Here is a 19,014-nt window from a genome sequence, read left to right on the forward strand (position 1 = left end):
ACGCACAAACAACTGTTGGGAGTAAAAAAATATGTTTTTTCCTTTTAATTACATCAGTTATCAAAGAAAAAAAAAGCAGTGGTAACAAAAATACAAAGCTCTGAGGGTTTCTCGTTTTGTTTGTTCTGTAATAAGCTGAGCATCAGTGCAATTGTTTTAATTTAACTTCTGCTCTGAGTCTCTGCTGGCAGAATAGGAGTAGGCTTTGCCCAGCACCAGACGGTCACGCAGCAGCTTGAAGAAGGCGTAGTAATTGCTGAAGAGGATCAGAGCCAGTGAGATCGTCTGATGCCACTTCTCCGAAGAAATCAGCGAGTAAAGCTGGTAGAAGATGACGGCTCCTTCCAGCAGGATCAGGATGTTGAGGATTCTCAGTGGTTTGCTGAAAAAGAACTGGAGGAGAGGCGACAGTGAGGCACCGAGCGGAGGCACAGCCCGACAGATCCGTTTGGGACAGGACGAGTGAGGCAGGGAGCAGGGAGGTGGCCCTGTGGGATCCCCTCTGCAGGCACCAGTACCCAAACCAGCTCTGCACAGGGGCCAGCTCTGCACGGGGCAGTCGCCCTCCTGGCAGCACCGAAGGCAGATGTGGAACTACCACGAAATGCCAAATCCAGCTCGTTCTCTGCCCCTGGTACACCCAGCGGGCAGCTCCCCGCCCTGAGAGCCAGCTCGTGCCTCCAGCAGCTCCGAGGTGCTCAGGACGAAGGCTGCAGCCCTGCCGAGGAGCTGCCCGTCCGTTCCCAGCAGGGGACGTGACCTTACGTGGAAGCGGAAGTGCGAGACGTCCGACGGCACGGCCACGTTGTAGTGACCCACAGCTTTGTACACATTCTTGCTGTGTTTCACCAGCACTCCCTGTGGCCACATGCACTCCTCTGTCCACCTGCAGAAGACAAGCAGAGCGCGCTTTTACTTCCACCCACACAGCTGGAGACAGGGGCTGGGGGCTGAGCGGGGTTCTGCTGCCTTCCCCTTTCAGCCAGGACAATGTCCAAGCCGTGGTTGTGGCATTTTCCACAGTGGCGAGCTGTGGTCACTCGTGAGGACAGAATTTGGGCCGCTGAGGCACGTCACTGTGGCAGTGACAAGCTGCGGCTACCTGTGGCCAGCAGCAGCAGGCATCTTGCCAAAATCAGATCTGCCTGCAGCACTTGCAAGCGGACAGCACAGATAGTGTCTGCACGGTGCCAGATGTGTCAGCTCACAACCTTGCCTTCATTTTTCTCTTTCTTTCTCTTTTTTTTATGGCAAAAAGAAGAGAGATGGCTGAAAGCTGAGCCTCCCCCATCCAGCCTCCGTTCACACCAACAGAAAGAGAAACCCCCAGCCCCGGGTGAGCTCCTTACTGATGCTGCAGCACGTTGGAGCAGAGGGCAGGATCGACCTTCTGCCAGCAGCCCAGGTGCGCCGCAGCTTTGTGGAGCAGGTCGCAGTAGCGCGCGGGCAGGAGGTACTGCATCAGGATCACCGACGTGCTGATGGAAACCAGGAGGAAGAGCTCACACGACCAGCGCTTGTCGTAGTACTGCGTGTTCTGCAGGGGGTTGGACAGGAAGAATGTGACGAGGTGTTTGGACAGCCCCACCTCACGAAGCCATCAAAACACAAAGCGCTCCGGCAGGTAGGGCGAGGGCTTTTCACGCAGCCATTCAGCCTGCCTCCAAAAGAGGCGCCCACAGACACGTGGGACGGCTGCTGTGCAGCTCCCAAACACACCACGGCGAAACATTTACGCTATCGCTGCTGAGCACCAAATATGGGGAAATGTTTCTGATGCTCCCCCAGCGATGGGCGGGGGCACCGGTCCCGCAGGGCTCATCCCCGAGGTCTGACAGATTTATTACCAGACCTGTCTCACTGCACAACATACCAGGAACAGAAACAAAGCACCTAAGAAACCTAATAAAATCCATCCTCTCTCGGACTGCCTCCCTGGTTAAAGTCAGTGCCCTGGCCTTGAACAGAAGGCCAGCCTGCAAAGGACTGCTCAGCCTGGGGTCCAACGCCCCCCTTTTAGTTCCTGGGGAAGGTGAGTGGACACACAGCTCCTCATGGAGCAGACGGATGCACATCTCACAAACAGCAACCCTAAACCAGTGCCCACCTCTCCCCAGTCCTCCCCAGCCAGTCCCATACTGGGAGTAGTGGGACGATGCACGCGCAGGGCTGCAAGAGCAGCGAGGGCTCCGTCTCACCTTCACAAACCAGACTGGCACGAAGGCCACGTAGTAGGCACTGAGCATGGAGCTGACCAGCACCTCTTTCATCCGCCAGTTAAAGTCCATTTTCAAGTATTCCACCTCATTTCGGATGAGATCTGGGGAGAGGCAGCAGGCGTGAGTGGGCATGGCCTCCATGCCGTACATCTGCCGGGTGTGCTGCTTCCAGGTTTCCTTTAGGACAGTCAGGTAGTCTCTGCCCCTGAAGTTCACCTCGCCGGTCTCTCTGGGACCGATGTTGGCCACCTGGGAGAAGAGGCTCGTCTTCCGAAAGTCACAGTTCAGTTGGAGGAAGGGAATGTACATGCCAAACCTGCAGCATCGAGGCGCAGAGAGGTGGTTATGTCCTTACCAGCTCCCCGTGCGACACCTTTACGACCACATCCCTGTCCCAAATGGCACCTGCCACCTCAATCAGCTCCAGAAAAGATCTTCACCAAAATGACCTCAAATCACAGTACAACCCAGGCCACCTTCACCAACAAGTCTCATGTCTTTATGGGATCCTTCCCCCTGTATCTACCAGAGGGAAGGGAGCAATTCCACTAATTGAATGGAAATTCAGCCAGCTTCCTTCTGTTGGTTAACATGAAGCAGGGAAGCGTTTGATCCTCTCCACCTGGCAGAGGCACCCAAGGACTACAGTGAGCTGAAGGAATGGGTTCTTTGAATACCATGAGAAAAACAGACAATCCTTTTCAGATGACACAAGCAATCTAGGAGCTGTAATTAACGCTTACATTAAGGCTGAAAGGTGTGCAAATGGGAAAAATATGCCCTGGGACCAAGAAGAAATGTGACACAGCAAGAAAAGGGTAGGTTAAGCTCTGTTGCCATGTAATCATGGGTTTATTTACTTCCAAACTTCCTTTCACCTGAGCAACATCAGAAATCACAAGAATGACAGAAGAGATACTTACGGGTAACAGAGGAACAGGAGATTAAGGAAGGAGTAGGTTCTGAAGAGGTGAATTATTGATCGACACAAACTCCAGCCCGTGCCGGTGAGAACGGCGAACCGGGTGATCACCAGGAAAACGGAGCGAGGCAGGGAGACTTTGCCACTCTGCGAGGCCTGCGGGGAGAGAAGGAGCAGGGCTGAGGGGAGACCGACTCACTGCTCCTCCAGGGAGAAAGCTGTAAATGGGCAGTGTTCAATCTGTTAAACCAACACCCTAAGCATGAGGGAAGAGCTAGTGGGAGGCATCAAGTGAGTGCCACCAGAAAGGGGAGGATGCCTTTAGGCTGGAATCCAGAGCCTCCAGAACCCAAGGCCTCACTCCTCAGGTCAGAACGAGGAGAGGTCTCGGCTTCTTGTTAAGGTCTGGTCCTTACCTAGGCCACCAGCCCACTGTCCTGGACCTGCTGACCATAGAAAGCTTCTGCGGTCAGCAGAAACCAACCTATGCTGCTTCCTCCTTAGAGAGCTGGGTAAATTAGAACAGGAGAAGAGCCAAACGCTGCTCTTTGCAAGGAACAAAGCAGAATTACTACAGCCTAGTTGAGACAGCAATTCAGAACCAAGCACAGGAGGACAGTGAGAGTCACGAGCAAAGATTTGAGACGCTCGTTTCTCTCTTCTTCCAATTAGAAACCACACCTAGGTTCCTGACTGGGACATAGCCCAAAGTTCATTGGAAAAGGACAAAAGAGTTTGGGACTGTAAAAGGGGCAGAGAACTTCACGTTTCACCCGAGGGAAGCACGGTGCCGAGATTCTCCTGGGGACGTTACCTCCTTCACAATGGCGACGATCAGCCGGCGTGCCAGGACGATCGTCGTCACCGTCAGCACGTTGAAGTCGATCAGATGAAAATTCTGCAGCAACGAGAACAAAACGATTCCGCTTTCCATCGGGCAGCACAAACCCACACTCAACAGAGAAGCTTCCAAGGTATTCCCTTCTCCTTGGGCTCTCTTTTCCAAAATCAGAAAGAGAATGCCAAGCAGACAGCCGGTGCCCAAAATTCACCAAACGAAAGCCACACGAGCAGCCCTCCAGGGCTGCAGAGTCAGGTGCAGTTTGCATAAAACAGAGATGGAAAAATTCACATCTAACAACCCGAGAGAGCCCGTAAACCTCACCAGGCAGCAGCCATCCCTTGGTGCTTACCAGCGACGTGTGCGAAGGAGGGTGGGAGGGCGGGTACCACCACACGGTCTTGTAGATGTTGATGTAGTGGACGAACAGCGCAACGAGATGGCAGAAGAAGAGCTGAAGCTCAAACAGCACGCTCCTCTCCACAGGCAGCTCGGGGATCTTACAGTGCCGCAGGGGAACGACTGTCTGCGTTGCCAAGGGTGGGCTGGAAAGGCCTGTACCTGAACCGCTCCTAGCAGGGCAAAGCAGAAGCAGCAGTCACTCCCCAGACAAGCACAGCCCGTGGATTCCCCTCCAGCCCCTGGATTGTGCAAGTGGGAGGCTCCGACACCAACCGAGGGGCCTCGGCGAGCTCTCACGGCCAGGAGCTGCCACCAAGCAGCCGTGTCAGCACCCCCAGGACTTCCACAAGGCCTCTTCCAGGCAGATGCGAGCAGGAATTTTCCCAGTGAAAGCAATATTTGGAACCAGGCCAGCCGACAGCGCCGGCTCGTTTGGTATTAAACCCCTCGCTTTGAGGCAGGTTCAAAAGCCGTGGCTGCGTGGGGCTGTTCAAGGGGCAAGCAGTGGCCCTCTTAATTAATTGCGAGCATTTGGGCCTGGAGTCGCTATTTACATTTCTAAGAGTGCTTGAACATGAAATACAAAGCAATTAAACACAAGCCCTTTCTCATTCTTCAGCTTCTATTCAACGACGGGGGAAAAACAAGTTTAGTCAGAGGAGCGTGTTCCTGTGCGAGCACGCACACAGTTCCAGACACCAACCCTTTTAATCAAAGGGAAGGGAATTAATATACAGCAGAGATATCTCTCCTGATTTGCAATCTCTAAATAACAACAGGCAGAGGAATCTGGGTGTGGGTTTCAAAGGAACCACAGAGCACAAGGTGCCAAATTCCTACTGAAAATCCTAAAATGAAATCACAGCAGTCTCAGAGCGCGACGGCAGAAAGGCTTCTAGCTGGGGTGGATGCAGGTGGATCAACCCCTGCTTTTTCAAACCGAAGGCTGACAACCTGAAATAAGTGTGGGGACAACTTTAGGAACCCAAGCTGTGTCTGAAGTCCCCCAAGTCCCAGCTTGACAAGTTCTGGACCCCCGGCGGAGGGCTTTAAACACAGACCTGAGGCCTTTTTAATGCACACACGCTGTCACTCGGGGCTTCCTGCACAAGGCAGCTCCCAAAGGCATTACAGGCATGGAGCATTTTGGGGTTCCCCAGCCTGGGCTGCTATTTAGGCGACCGGTGTCGCATGGTACAGCACAGAGACAAATCCCTTGGAGCTCTGTGCTGCACTCCCTACTCCGTGATAAGGATTTCTGCACACGCTGTCACAGCAAAGCGTGTACAAGGTGGATTGCTCCACTCTCAGCAGCCTTGCAATAACTTGTTTGAATAACTGTCTCCACACATCTCTTGGCCCAGGGCCACGAGCGGGGAGAGGTTGGGATGGAGCTACCATTTGCTCCGCAGACAGTTCACAAGGTGCCGCCTGCTTTCGTATTCCTGGTGGTGCACAGCTTCTCGTTTCACCTCTCTCACCTCCGAAGCAGAAATGCAAACAACCAGTTGGGCCAGAATCTGCAGAAGAACCAAACGCAGCCTGCACATCACCTGACCGAGCTGAACTCTACCCTAGAAACACCTCCTGTGACAAACCTGGGGGCACAGGGACCCAATAACCAGAGCTCCACTGCCAGGCTTTGGAGAAAAAAAAAAAAAAAAAAACGTGTTTCTGCTTTTCACTGAATGGTCACTAAAAGCTTTTGAACGCTCACGGAAGTCTGTCGTGGTCTGACCAAGCACTGGGGCAAATTGGAACCCACAGACCCAACGGGACGCGCAGGGCAAGGCTTTCAGCCAGGTGTGGGAGCCAGCAAAACCCCGAGCAAAACCCCAAAAGGGCCAGCAGGGCCTGAGGGATGGCTGACACCCTCCAGGGAGAGGAGCAGCCGCCTGGCTGTCCCCCCAGGACCCTGCCACCCACCGTACCTGGTGCGTGAGCGCACGCCCGTGACGGAAGAACTGGTGGAGTGTCCGGAGCCGCCAGCAGCACCGGGCTCACAGAGGGGGTTTCGGCAGTAGGACGTGCGGTTGGGACCCCGCCTGCCCCCTGCCATAACAGCAGAGGGTGCGGAGGGTTTGCTCTGCGGGGCGGCTTCCGGGCTCCTCACTGCGCGGCGACGGCTTCGGTCCTTAAAACTGGAAGAGAGAAGGTTTGGAAGTCAGGCTCGGCTGCTTGCCCAGCACCTGCAGCACAAGGTGACCCCGCTCAGCCCCGCTCGGCCCTTTTTTCACCGGGGGCTAAGCCCAGCTCCGTCTCCTCCTGCATCACCAGCGGCCAGGGACACGGCCCCGAGAGCTCCCGACGCTCCCAGGGCGTGCAGCAGCTTGCTGAGGCGCTGCCACTCGACGCCTGCAGGCTGCGAGGGGGCAGGAGGAAGCTTCTCCTGCCTCCCCCCGGCCCAAGGCAGCTCGCAAGGAATTTAATCTGATCCCTGCTCCCCTGGCAGAGCAAGGCGCTCATGGAGACGTTAAACAATTTGCCCAAAGGACTCAATAAGTCAGGGGTATTACCTTGGCCCCCTTTTGCCCCAAATGCTCGCAGCTCTTTTAAAGGCACACAGTTGGCTTTTTCCTTTTTGTGCCCTTTTAGGATGGGGAAAAAGCACCTGGTGAGTTTTTAGGGGATGTTTGCATGGTGCAGGGCTCAGCGGGACACCAGCCTGAAGTCAGCTTTCCTAGGGCTTGCTTGCCACAGAGCAAACAACATCAATAATCCCAGGGCTTAAAAACCTCCCCTGGGTTCTGTTTAAACCATAAAACTTAAACCTGTACAATTAAGCTACACGACTTCAAGAGAGGACGGGGTGAGAACACCCCATTCTGCTAGAAGCGGGCTCTGAGCCGTGACAAAACTCCGATCAGGTCACACCAAACGTTTGTAATTTATTTTTTCTGGCTATTTTTCTCCAGTTTGCAACCGACTGGAAGCCAGAAAACTCGCTGCAGGCTCAGGCACCGCTCTCCAACCAACTACAAGGCTCACACCGAGCCCAGACAGCCCCAGCAAAGTGCCCTGGTCCTGGACGGGGGCTCAGGGAGCTGGGGGGGGGCTCGGGGAGCTGGGGGGGCTGCACTGAGGGCCCCCAGGGCACAAGGAGGGGCCTGGGGGGGTCTCGGGGCACCACAGGAGCGGGGCCGGGGGGGGCACAGGGGATGGGGGGGGACCGGAGGGTCCCGGGGGGGCCCCTCAGGAGCCGCAGGACGCGGCCTGGGGCTGGGGGGGGGTCCTGAGGGGACACCGGGGGGGGTCCCGGGGCCCTGTGGAGCCGAGGGGCGGCCCCGGGGCCCGCTGCAGGCCTCGGCCGGGAGCCGCCCCCTCAGCGCGGCGGGGCGGGGCGGGGCCGCCTGCGCCTCACGGAGGGCCCCGCCCCGGCCCGGCCCGGCCCGGTTCAGCCGCTCCCGTCCCGGCTCCCCCCGGTCCCCCCCGTCCACGCCCGGTGCCGCCCCCGCCCCCTCCCCGCCGCCCTCACCCATCTCCGGCCGCCGCTCCGCCAGCGCCGGGCGCAATATGGCGGGGAGCGACGGCTGCCGGCAGTGGACAAACCTCCGGCACCGCGCCAGCCACGCCCCCTCGGCACATAGCCACGCCCCCCTCTGCACACAACCACGCCCCCCTCTGCGCATAACCCCGCCCCCTCTGTATACAACCCAACACCATCTACACATAACCACGCCCCCTCTTCACACAGCCACGCCCCATCTACGCGTAGCCACACCCTCTCTTTACATAACCACGCCCCCTCGCGGTCCCAGCCCCGCCCCCTCGCTCCCGGCCGCGGGTTCGAGCCCCGCCGCCGCCGGTTCGAGCCTCCCCCGGTCCCCCCATCGGGGTCCCCTCCGCAGCTGCCGCTGCCCCAGCCCTGGTTGCTCGTCTTAGGGGGGCTGGTGGCTGCCTTCTCCTTTTTTCCTCCCAGTTCTCAGAGTGCACAGCCCAGCATGGCTCTGCTGGGGGGATGCGAGCGCCCCGTGCCCCCCCCGGCATCACCCCGGGGGCTGAGCCCCGCTCTGCATCTCCAGCCCGACACCAAAAACAAAAAAACAAAAAAAAGCCAAAAAAAGGCAAAAAAGCCAGCGTTAGGCCTTTATTGTAAGGGATGAGTAATCGTTTCCAACACCTGCTCAACGCTTCTTGTTAAACAGCAGCCACGAGCACGCCACTCTCCCCTGCGAGTTATTTTAACGCCGTGATTCACCTTGATCAGTCTTCACCATCTCTACCAGCCGCTCGCTGTGTTTTTCATTGAATTCCTCCACTCGTGGGCGTTTGATGCCTCAGTGCAGATGGAGCGTTACGCAATGGGGAGAGCCACCCCTGCCTAGGCTGGAGGCAAAGCTGCTGCTGAAGGTGATGAACTTTCAGGCCCCATCTTCTGTTCCTTACTGGGTTTGGAGCCTGTGCTGTGCAGAGCCATCAAACCCCACAGCATGCGGATCCTGGGTGCAGCCCCGTGTTCGGAGCCGTAACGCCAGCAGGCAGGATGCATCAGCGCCACATCAAAAACAGGTCTGTGTGTGCAACACCACGCACGCATCTTCCGCAGCGTTGGGTTGTAAAGCCAGGGGAAGTAACAGCTCTGTTGGAAACCAGCGGCGCAGCCCTCACGCCGCTTTTGGGGCAGCTGAAGGAGGTCCTGGTGCTCGCCAGCGCTCCCAGCAAATTCTGGCCGTTCCCTGCTTCCCAGTCACAGGAAAGGCAACGGGATCTTAACTGTGCTCCTTTATCATCTCTGACACCAGCTCCTCCGAGCTCCATCCCGCTTTGCCAAAGGAGCAGAGTGAGCGTGGAGGCAAACATCTCTATTGAAACATATGGCAGCAGTGGAAGGCTCAACTGAGCAGCAGCAGCAAAGGTTTCTGCACTGCGCTCACAGAACCGAGCTTCCCGAGCAGAAAAGAGGAATAATATCTACATTTGAGATGGCAGCTCCCCACGGGCCCCGACTAGCCTGCAGAAATTCCTCCCCCTCAAAGCTTACAAGTGGGGCTCGTATCCAACATCTCCTTCGAGATGTTACGGCTTTATCAATTAAAGCGGGATTTCCCTCAGCCTCGCCTTGCTCCCCAGAAGCACCATATGTACTCGGCTCCTCGCAGCCGAGAGAGGAGCTGTGTGAGCAGCGCCTCCTGTTCTCCTCGGCAGCTCCCAGCAGCCAGGGCACAGCTGGTCCCGTTTCCTTTAGGGCTGCTCAGAAGGTTTGGCACAGGCTGCAGGGATCGCCCTCTGCCCACGTGCTCCTTAGGAGAGCAGCGGTGTGGGGTGAGGAAGGGAAGATGTGCACGTTTGAATTGTTTTTCTTGGCTCCGTCTGTGGCAGATGCTCTCATTCGAAATTAAAAACTCATTCCGTACAAAAAGAATCATCCGCTCTAACAGCCAAATAGGGAATCCAGCTGGGCTCCTACATCCAAGCTGGACCCAGCTTGCCAAATTTGGGCTTTCACAAAGGGCCACATCAAGGCAGGTTTTCAGCCTTACTGAAAACACGGTGCTTTAAGTTAAAAAAATAGAAAGTTATAAAATAAAGCTCGTCGTCATTTGCTTTATTTAAGAATCTAAATATCAACTTGAAACCAGGGGTAAGGAACGGGCATAGTGTGAAGCAGGGAGTGCTCTGCAGCACGAGGAGGTTTCTGGAGCCAAGCTTCCCTTGGGAAGAGCAGCACTGCCATGGAGGAGACGTGACTGCATCATGCATCACACTATACTGTACTTTTGTTGTTTATGGCCTTTACCACCGTCCTACAAAGAACGAGACATGGATTAGATCTTTGGGCAAAGCAGGAGACTAAAGCTCACCTGCACTTGTCTGCCCACAGCCAGCTGAATGCCCCCTCCAGTGGGGATGTCAGCGTAGAGGGAGGTTGTGTGGGCGACTCAGACTTCAGCACTCGGAGGAATCTCTACCCCTCACGTATTTCAGTGAGTCCTGCATCACCCCCGGAATGTCTGGCTAATTAGAGCATCTCTGAGAGACACATCCGATGCCGATGGCTATTTTGGGATCTCAAATTAGCTTTTGCAGACTCTAGGCTAAAATCTGGATGTAGTAATGCTTTGAGAGGGAGGAAGATATCTGATGCAGGGCATGTTTTTGAAATATTTTTAGCACATACAGTTATTTTCAATATATTATGATTTACATTCCTCCATAACATTCAATTTTTCACATAAACATGCAACAAATGCAACACAAACTGTATTACTCCAAAGGCAGTGTCACAAGATCCACGTCTACTGGTAAAAAAACTGCATCATAATAGATGATCTCTATCAAATCTTTTCCACTTGATATAAAAGCTGTGCCTATTAAGAAAGAAATGGGAGAGATTGGTACAACACTATATAAATCGATGTTGGAGTTACATTGTGAGTGAAGATGCATTGCACAAACAGGCCACAGAAATTCAGACACGTTATGATTTCCCCTAACAAAATCATGGAGCAATTTTCAAGTTAAAGTCCAAGAATTGAGGATAATTGCACTCCCTTGTAACATTCCCACATATTACCATTTCCTTGATCCTAATACTCTTAAGAGAAGCTCATTTGGCAGCTTTACATTTCCATATAAAAAAAGATTTTCGTCCTTATACCCTACGCTCAGGGCTTTTCACGGTGGTCTTTGAAGTCATTAGACCTCAGCAGCACAAAGGTTTGTGCCTTTGTTCTTTTATTTATGGAGCTCAGACTCGCAGCGATCTTGAGAGAAACGGATTGGCTGCCCCCAAAGGAAACGCTTAGGGCTGCTGCCTTGGGGCTGGAGGGAGACGTGTCCTGGCAGCACAAGGTCACTCCTCCCGTGGGTGATGCTGGGGGTCTGGCTCCCCAAGCAAGGCACCACTCGGTTTGCGAGCATGTGCATGTATTTATTGAGGTATTTACTGGAGAAAGCAACTCACTGCGGCCACAGCAGCCACCAGAGGGAGCCCAGCCACCACGGGTGCTGAGCAGCACCAGCTCCCAAAGGTGCTGGGGGGTTCCTCACCCCACCGAGGGCTCAGGGTGTCCACTCCATGCAGGGCTCTGAGCTGGATGCATCCCGGTGAGGCGTGGAGGACCACTAGCCCAGCAGTTTTACTACTATACTGGACTAAAAGCTGTTGAACAGCAGCCAGATCACGTTTCAGATGCTGCCACGGCAGCGTGGAAGGGACAGCACTAGCAAGGTCTAATTGGGCTACCTGCAGTGCGTAAATTTAACGCGTTACAGGGTCCTGCAGGAATTCCTCCTGAACCGTTCCGTAGGCTGCTCTGCTTCTAGAGCACCAGGTTACAACAAATTTAATGCCACCTTGCTGCTGAGAGCATTCAGACGGAAGCCAGCAGCTCAGTCGGGAGCCAGCTCCCAGAAATACATCTCCTCGCCACGTTTCCCCCTCTCCTCAAATCCACTTAAAACCTCCTTCTCCGCGGGACCTCGGTGGGAGAGCTGCAAGCAGGTGCACAACTGAAGCCTCCCCCACACCGGGACCCCTGCGCGAGTGGCAGTCATGGAACTGGCCTTTCGCAAGAGGAATTTTATTTGTGGGTCTGTGAGGAATGGCTCCGATTTAGCAGCTCAGATGGTGCCGCCCCCGCCGCCCCCACAGAACATGTTAGCAGCTTGCAACGGGTTGCAAAAATAAACAGACAAACTCACCCACTTCGTGTTGCCCCTGCTCATCGTCCCCCAAGCGATTCGCAGCGATGCACTCTTGACTCCTGCAAATTGAAGACATTTGTGAGCCTCCTTAACGTAAGCACAAAGCAAAAGAAAAAAGATTCCTGCATGCAATTACACAGGAAGGAAAACATGCAACTTAAGCTGAGCTTTGAACATGTCACAGTAAGTATCAATACGGGGGTCTAAAAAGGGCCATCATTTTTTTACATTTTTAAATAACTGAGCAGAATTTTGGTTTTGGCAGTAGCAGGACTATCTATATTCGTTCTCATTTTACATCTTTTGATATTTAAGCTTGCCGATTCCTTTTTGCCCACATTACATTACAGTGCATTTTCAAAGGGCACAGTATTAAAGTTATCGCTAATTTATGCAGAAGCATGTGGTTGTTTTTTTTTTTAAATGTTTATTTTAAACATTTTTTTTTTCAAATTTTTACATTAAAATTAACATTTGAAGAATTGTTTCAATAAAGTTTATGCAAGTTGCCGTCACAGTTTATGTAAAAGAGAAATGTGCTATTAAAATCAGACATTTAGGTTACCTTTTGGGTTTTGCGATGCATGTTAGCTTTACACATCCTGATTCTCCTGCGATAATTTTCCTTTAAAAGGGGGGCATAGGGTGATCTTTTCATCAAGCAAGACATTATGCCCTGAAAGCTGACTCCAAACCATTGTTGAAAATTCGGTTATTTGCACTTTAATAACAATCTACAAATACAACTTTTTGTTTTAAAGTATTCCCCTCAGTCATGCACTGCTGCGAGCAGTTTGTTTCCTGCTGCTCTATTTTTCACCCCCGAGCAGTTTAATTCTCTCCCCCTAGAATGCCAGATTCACCTCGCAATTGGGAAATGCAAACTGCTTCCCACATCTCTAAGCAGCAGTTTAAGATTACAGCTGATGTATACACAAATACATAACACACCCTGTCGGAAGGATTTGAGGAGCAGCTGCAGCACCCTTCCCAAAGAGGGGTAACGTTTGCAAGTGGCTTTCCAAGTAAAGGCTACCTTAAGGCAGGAAGGGCAGCATCCCAGCCCAGTGGGATAGGGGAGTTTACGTGAGCAAAAAGCAAGCTTCCTCCTCCTCCTGGTGGCAGCTAAGCCTCGGAGCTCTCAGCCTTCGTTTTGTCACGTTACATTTACACCAGCCATTTCAGACTCAGCCTGGAGCCTGCAGCCTGGCATGCTCCGTGAGGCCACCTGAAACCTCAATCTTTAATTCAGTGAACGCTTTCCAGCCAGATTTCTGCAATAGTCTAGGATCAAACTGCTTTCAAGAACTTCCAGGGGGTGAAAAACAAATTTTCTTGTTTTTTTTTCTCTTTTCTTTTTTTTTTTTTTTAAATTACGCTCATTTAGTGAGCTCGATAAACTTTTTGTAAGAATTGCAAAAAAAACACCATTTTTAGAATGTCTCCATATTTTAAAAAGACAATTAGCTTTAGCATTAATTTAAAATTATTTGAAAAAAATAATAGCTATTTTACTGCTCAACCAAAAAAAATGACAATTCATCACATTTACTTTGATTAAAAAAGGACTAAACTTTATTGACAAACTGCGGCAGACATTTTGACAAGTTTTAGCTACCTATTTAGGCAGACTTACACATGTAGCATTTAATCTTCAAGAACAGAGTTGGGAGGACAGTGTACAAATCCAATTAGGACTTTAACCTATGTACAACGTGAAAATTTTCCTCATTTTTTTTCAGCTGCAGTGTCCCTTTTTATGCAAAGCTAGTGTTGAGATACACTTGAACAAGTCCATGGGATTGCTAACACTGACAGTTTTGCCAGTTTTAAACTTGCACTGTATTATCTGCCCCAAACCCTATAACCATGAGAAGACTGCAATTTTACAGAGTTCAAACCTACTCACTTAGTACTCTGTTTTCTAATATCAAACCCCGGGCAATTAGAGCCATGCTTTAATTTGTTTTAAAAGTTCTTCATATCGAACCAGGCTAAGAACCCCTTTACACTGGAAAATCTGCTTCCCAAGCATCTCTCAACACCGCATGTTCGGGGCTAGATTTCAAAACCCACATAAGAAAAGTCAATTTTACAAACCTAATTTTTTCTTTTAAGTCAATCACCTTTAAAAAATGCTATTTAATTTGCTTGAGGATCCTTCGTACTAAAATTTAAACTGAAGATTCACCAGCAATCTGCTTTTAAGTGAAGTTTGACATCTGAGGTTACTTTTAAACGGTGGCAACTACTACCGTTACATTATGATTTTAATTCTTAAAAACAGCCCTGAATTTTGAAATGTAGCCTACTTTGGGATTCTGCAACTACAACTTTTATGGGTTCCTTAAAACCGAACTTAAAAGGTTAACAAAACCTTAATTTCATAACTGCTAAGCAAGCATGTCACTTTTGAAACTAACATTTTTAACTCAACTTTTTTTTTTTTTTTTTATTAAAAAAGGTACAGTTGTGTTTATCTAAACAACAAAGAAAGAGAAGCAATCTACACACTTAAAAAAAAAATTAAAGTCGGTCCTCTAAGTCTATTTAACTCATTTTAAAATACTACGTACAGAAGCCAGAATGCAGGGTGAGGATGGAGTGGGAGAAAAAGGGCCACGAAGAAAAACAGTTAGACAATTACTTGTCTGGTGTGGGTAAAGCAACGGGAATCCTGGGAGATACAAGAATCAGTAACAACTGTTTGCTCATAACTGATATTTTTCCCTCATGTTTGTTTTTAGTAACGTCCGTATGGGTGCTCTCTGTAGGCCCCCTTCACCGGCCTAGCTGGCGGGGCCTTCAGGGAGGGCCTTGTTCCATTCCAGTCATCTTGGCCTGCAGAAAAGAGAGCAAGAAATCAGCGCTGGCGGCGTGCTCGGGGCCGGGCGCAGCCTGGCTCCCGACGTGGGATCCTCTTGGAGCCTGAGCCGAAACACTCCTCGGCTCCACACGAGTTGCTCTACAGTGTAAAGAACAAGAAAAGCCCCTACACAATCCCCCCGGCCCCACAAAACCTCTCTTTTGCAGCCCAGCTTTGGACCAGTACTGGGAAAAGCCACTCGGCCGGGAATCCCCGGGAAGCCCGCAGCCCCGGCACCCCTGCTGAGCGCAGATTTGGACAAATCCGGTGCCTTTTACGAGTAATTAATTTCAGCAGAGCTGCAGCCAATTCACGGGGTGGCTTTGGCAGCCAGCCTGCCTCCGCTAAGGTCCGGGCAGGCACAGCCCTCTCGGATGGGCAGCCAGCAGCGCCGTGACACCGGGACCGCGTGGGGACACGGCCACAGGTAGGGTGCTCCTCCTTGCGATGCACCAGCCCGGCAGCTCCCCGTAATTGTGCCAAAATCAGTAAATGACTCACGCTGCCCTCAGACAGCAGCATATCCGAGGGAACGTGCAGGCATCAGCCTGCCTTCCGACTGCTCTTTCTGCACCGGGATGATGGGGAAAATCTGCAGCTGCAGGGAGCGCCGCACCTGCTCGCCCAGGACGGCCAAAACCCTTCTGACCAATACAGCAACCACTGAAGCGAGTTAAGTTCACATCCTGTTGTCCCTGAGCTAGCTCAAGCCCCGGACATCCAAACGCAGCTTTCACAAAGGGTTTTGCCTGCAGTGTTCCTACTGCCATGCCTGCTGCTGCCTCCACGGCCCCGGTTCGTGAGAGCGAGCGCCCAGACCCCGGAGGACGGCCGAGCGCTGCTCCTGCTGCCACGGAGCACGTCCTCATCTTCTCAAAACCGTCTCCAGCCCGGCTCAACAATTTATTCTTCTAATTTTGTTTTCGTGAAAGCAGAAACCAAAGGAAATTACTGTGGATAAACAGATTAACTGTGGCAACTTCATGCCAAGTGTACAATGAGCATTTTGGCCTTCCTACCCCAGACAACAACACTGCTCTCCTACCAAGCAGGAGGCACAAAAGCCTCTTTGTGCTGCGTGACTAACACAGGCAACAACCCAAGCCATTTAAGAGCCATTCTGCACAGAGGCAGGAAAGATACCCACCATTACTGACAGCAGCTGTCTATTCAAATTCATCCTTGCCTGGAAGAGCAGCCCTGATTAGGAACCTGAATTTGCACTCACAGCTTAAGCCCGGAGCACACCCAGAGGCAGGTCTGTCTCTGCTCCCTGGGAGCAGGAGATGCCACAACCAGGGTGAGGGATTCCCTGCCTCCCCAGAAGCCCCTCCAGGTCGGTCATTATCGTCTGGGTTCACTCACACCTTCAGGCATGGATGCTCTGCTGCAGGGACTGCTTTCAACACTGTATGTTTCCATGCCACTAAGCAGCTCGCTGTGGGGCTTGTGTAACTGTTTACATTTCAGCTTGCTTCCAGAGAAAGTGAATCTTACTCATTGCCACATGCAGATGTCATTCATGAGCTGGGATAACTGAACTAGCTTAAAAAAAACACAAAACAATGCAGTCACCCAATGCTTTCTTGCCAGCACCTCACATGTAAGGCCTGTGGCTTTCAGCAGTGGGTGATTTACTCAGCTGTGGCCAAATCGGTCCTCCACACTCCTCAGTCAAGCCTACATTGGTAGCCTCAGGTAATTTAAATTAGCCGGACTTCATAAACTGCTTCCTAGTCATATTGACCAAGATTGTTCTACCTAATCGAAGGGAGGCCTTAAAATGACATTTAAATCCATTTTTCAAGCAAATTGTGTAGCGCAGTCGGTGTCAGCTGGAAGGTTTTTGAGGATAAGGAAGCAGATGGAGCCATGCACTCATGCAGCTCAACAAAATATAATCCATGAAACCAGACTGCAGCAAAAGTAGTGCTGTGGGTGGAAATCCATAGCTCTTAAAATACTTTAAAGCGACAAGGAAATTAAAAGATACTTCCATATTTAAAAATGGAAGTTTTCATCGCCTTTGAGACAATTGAGCTAGATAAGAATCTGAAAACCACAGAATGCCTTCAGTTGTTCAGACCTGGGTAATCTGTAGGGTATAAATATTCTGCCACGAAAACTGCCCGAGGCTCTCCTCAGCATCAGAAATTTCTGCTCAGGGTGTGGAGTGGCACTGGAAAACAGCTGATCGACTGCAAAATTCCCAGCTACATGCAGCCCCTTCCCTGCAAGAGAACAGTATCCCCAGACATACCATAAGCTTCATAGGTTTCCTGTGCCTCCCCGTGTCCATAATCATAGTATTCTGTGTCCCTGGAAGAGTAATTACGTTGGTTACATACAGCTCTGAAATCGTACTCTAACCTGACACAACTTGCACAAACACTGGAACAGCAAACGACGTTGCTCACGGCTGTGGTTGTGTGTTCGCCGCTTTTACACATTTCTCAAGAACACTGGGCCACTCCCAAAGCTATTTCCCAGAATCTCCTGGATTACAGCAGAACAGGACACTTTCCCTACAGCTCAAACTCAGAAACAAGTGTTTCCATTCCCTTAAAAGAAAAAAGGATCATGCACAATGCTCTCAGTAAGACAGGTGACTTACCCTTGGCCCTGGCTGTAGTACCCTTCGTACCCCTCATAGCTCTGGTCTGCATATGCATCATCATAGCCCTGAAATGGAGGATGACAAACAGCATTAACAGAAAGAAGGAAGGTTAACGACTGACCGAGGGTAGTGGCAGAAGTGAATTGAGGCTGCAGCAGTTTTCAGAGAAGCCTCTGAGTCCCTGCCTGCCACAGGGAAGGGGGCTCCATCACAGAACACGTGGGCAGCTAAAAACTGCTTGTGGCTTGCAAGGAATGAACCACACTAATATTTACAATGCATCTGAGAGTTATTTACATGTCCAAGGCTGCAGCTGTCTGCAGTACAAGTCCTTGTGTGTCATGAGGACTCTGTGCTCGCCAGATTTACAGGTAGACAACAACCCATCTGTTACGATTGGCTTCAGAAGTTTTACTGGGAGGAGAAGCAGGATTTTCAGAAGTCGCCGTATTTATGTCTGTTCCCCAAAATGCTGCTGTGCATCAAAAAGCAGCGTTCTTGTTTTCTGTTTAGGATATCAAGAGCAGAGATGCTAAGATAAGCTTAGCAAGAGGGTAGTGCTTGGGTATATGACCAGAAACCTCATTATGCTCATTCACATGTTTACTTGAAGGATTTTATGGGCTGCAGAAAAGCGCTGGTGCTCCCTGTTGAAAGAATTCTCTTGCAGAGAAGGCAATGCAGTTTTTCCAACGTGCAGTGATAGTTATGCCAAAGTTCAGTCCTGGGCACATTTCAGTTTTATGGTAACAACCCCTTCACCTGAATTCACGATACTAGCAGACCCCCCTTTTGAAGACTGAACAGGTAGAGCACATCACCAGCAGCATTCTGTGTCTGCACTAGGCTCACTTCGTCAGTGCAAGCTTCTGTGTTGGTAGCCTGCATTTAAAGGATGTTAAATACCTAATACACAACCACCTAGCTGGAATAAAGAACAGAAGTAGACAGTTTCTTACATATTCCTCGTAGGTTTCTGGTGCAGGAGGAGGAGGAAGCGGTATCCTCTGAATGCCGGCTGCACGTGCTCTGGGTGCAGGAGCCCCCCGCACCGCCGGGGGGGGAGGCACTCCGCGGGCTACGGCAGCTCCCCTGGCAATGGCACCCCGCACCGGGGCTCCTCGCACCAGGGCCCCCCGAGGAGGAGGAGGAGGAGGCCCAACACCACGGCCCCTGGAAGGAGACAGAGATGACTGAAGAGCTTGAAGAGCTGTCACCGCACCGCTCACGTGCTGAATAGCGAGGGCAGCGCACGCGCTTCTTACGCCTCCTTCAGAACACAACAGCTTGATAAAGAAATCCAGTTACTGTTCTCTAAGCTATGGAATATTTGTCACAAAAGAAAGCACAGGAATTAATCCTACATTGCACGGACTGAAAAATGGGGTGGAACCGGACTGCATTACGTGTTATGCAGATGTAGAAACGAATCTGATGCAGAACTTCTGCCAAGTCATTTCTCAGAGCTGGTTTTAAACAACCCTCTGTCACTAATCAGCA

General features: G+C 51.4%; 2 protein-coding genes across 5 annotated transcripts in view; both read right to left on the reverse strand.

Annotated features, from left to right (window-relative positions):
* TMEM39B (transmembrane protein 39B) lies at positions 1-14,765 on the reverse strand. Of its 4 annotated transcripts, none has more exons than XM_082777568.1 (10): positions 14,679-14,765; positions 12,029-12,090; positions 6,316-6,525; positions 4,335-4,554; positions 3,956-4,039; positions 3,143-3,297; positions 2,199-2,535; positions 1,350-1,537; positions 766-886; positions 1-393 (listed from the first exon to the last, which is right to left on the reverse strand). In XM_082777568.1, the coding sequence occupies exons 3-10, from the start codon at positions 6,441-6,443 to the stop codon at positions 157-159; spliced, it is 1,470 nt and encodes a 489-aa protein (XP_082633694.1). In that variant the 5' UTR covers positions 6,444-6,525; positions 12,029-12,090; positions 14,679-14,765; the 3' UTR covers positions 1-156. The 4 variants fall into 4 exon arrangements, with proteins under 4 accessions (XP_082633694.1, XP_082633695.1, XP_082633693.1 ...); XM_082777569.1 differs by lacking the exon at positions 14,679-14,765 and adding an exon at positions 12,597-13,382; XM_082777567.1 differs by lacking the exons at positions 12,029-12,090; positions 14,679-14,765 and adding an exon at positions 7,860-7,912.
* The window catches only part of KHDRBS1 (KH RNA binding domain containing, signal transduction associated 1), a 16,153-nt gene continuing 10,699 nt past the window's right edge, over positions 13,561-19,014 (reverse strand). Inside the window, exons 6-9 of the mRNA XM_082777571.1 lie at positions 18,474-18,687; positions 17,512-17,579; positions 17,158-17,216; positions 13,561-14,872 (exon numbers count right to left, since the gene is read on the reverse strand). Coding sequence (XP_082633697.1) covers positions 14,775-14,872; positions 17,158-17,216; positions 17,512-17,579; positions 18,474-18,687 — 439 coding nt within the window. The 3' untranslated portion in view covers positions 13,561-14,774. The remainder of the gene's footprint in view (positions 14,873-17,157; positions 17,217-17,511; positions 17,580-18,473; positions 18,688-19,014) is intronic.

The sequence above is a fragment of the Aythya marila genome (assembly GCF_965140915.1).
Source record: "Aythya marila genome assembly, chromosome: 22".
Lineage (NCBI taxonomy): Eukaryota > Metazoa > Chordata > Aves > Anseriformes > Anatidae > Aythya > Aythya marila.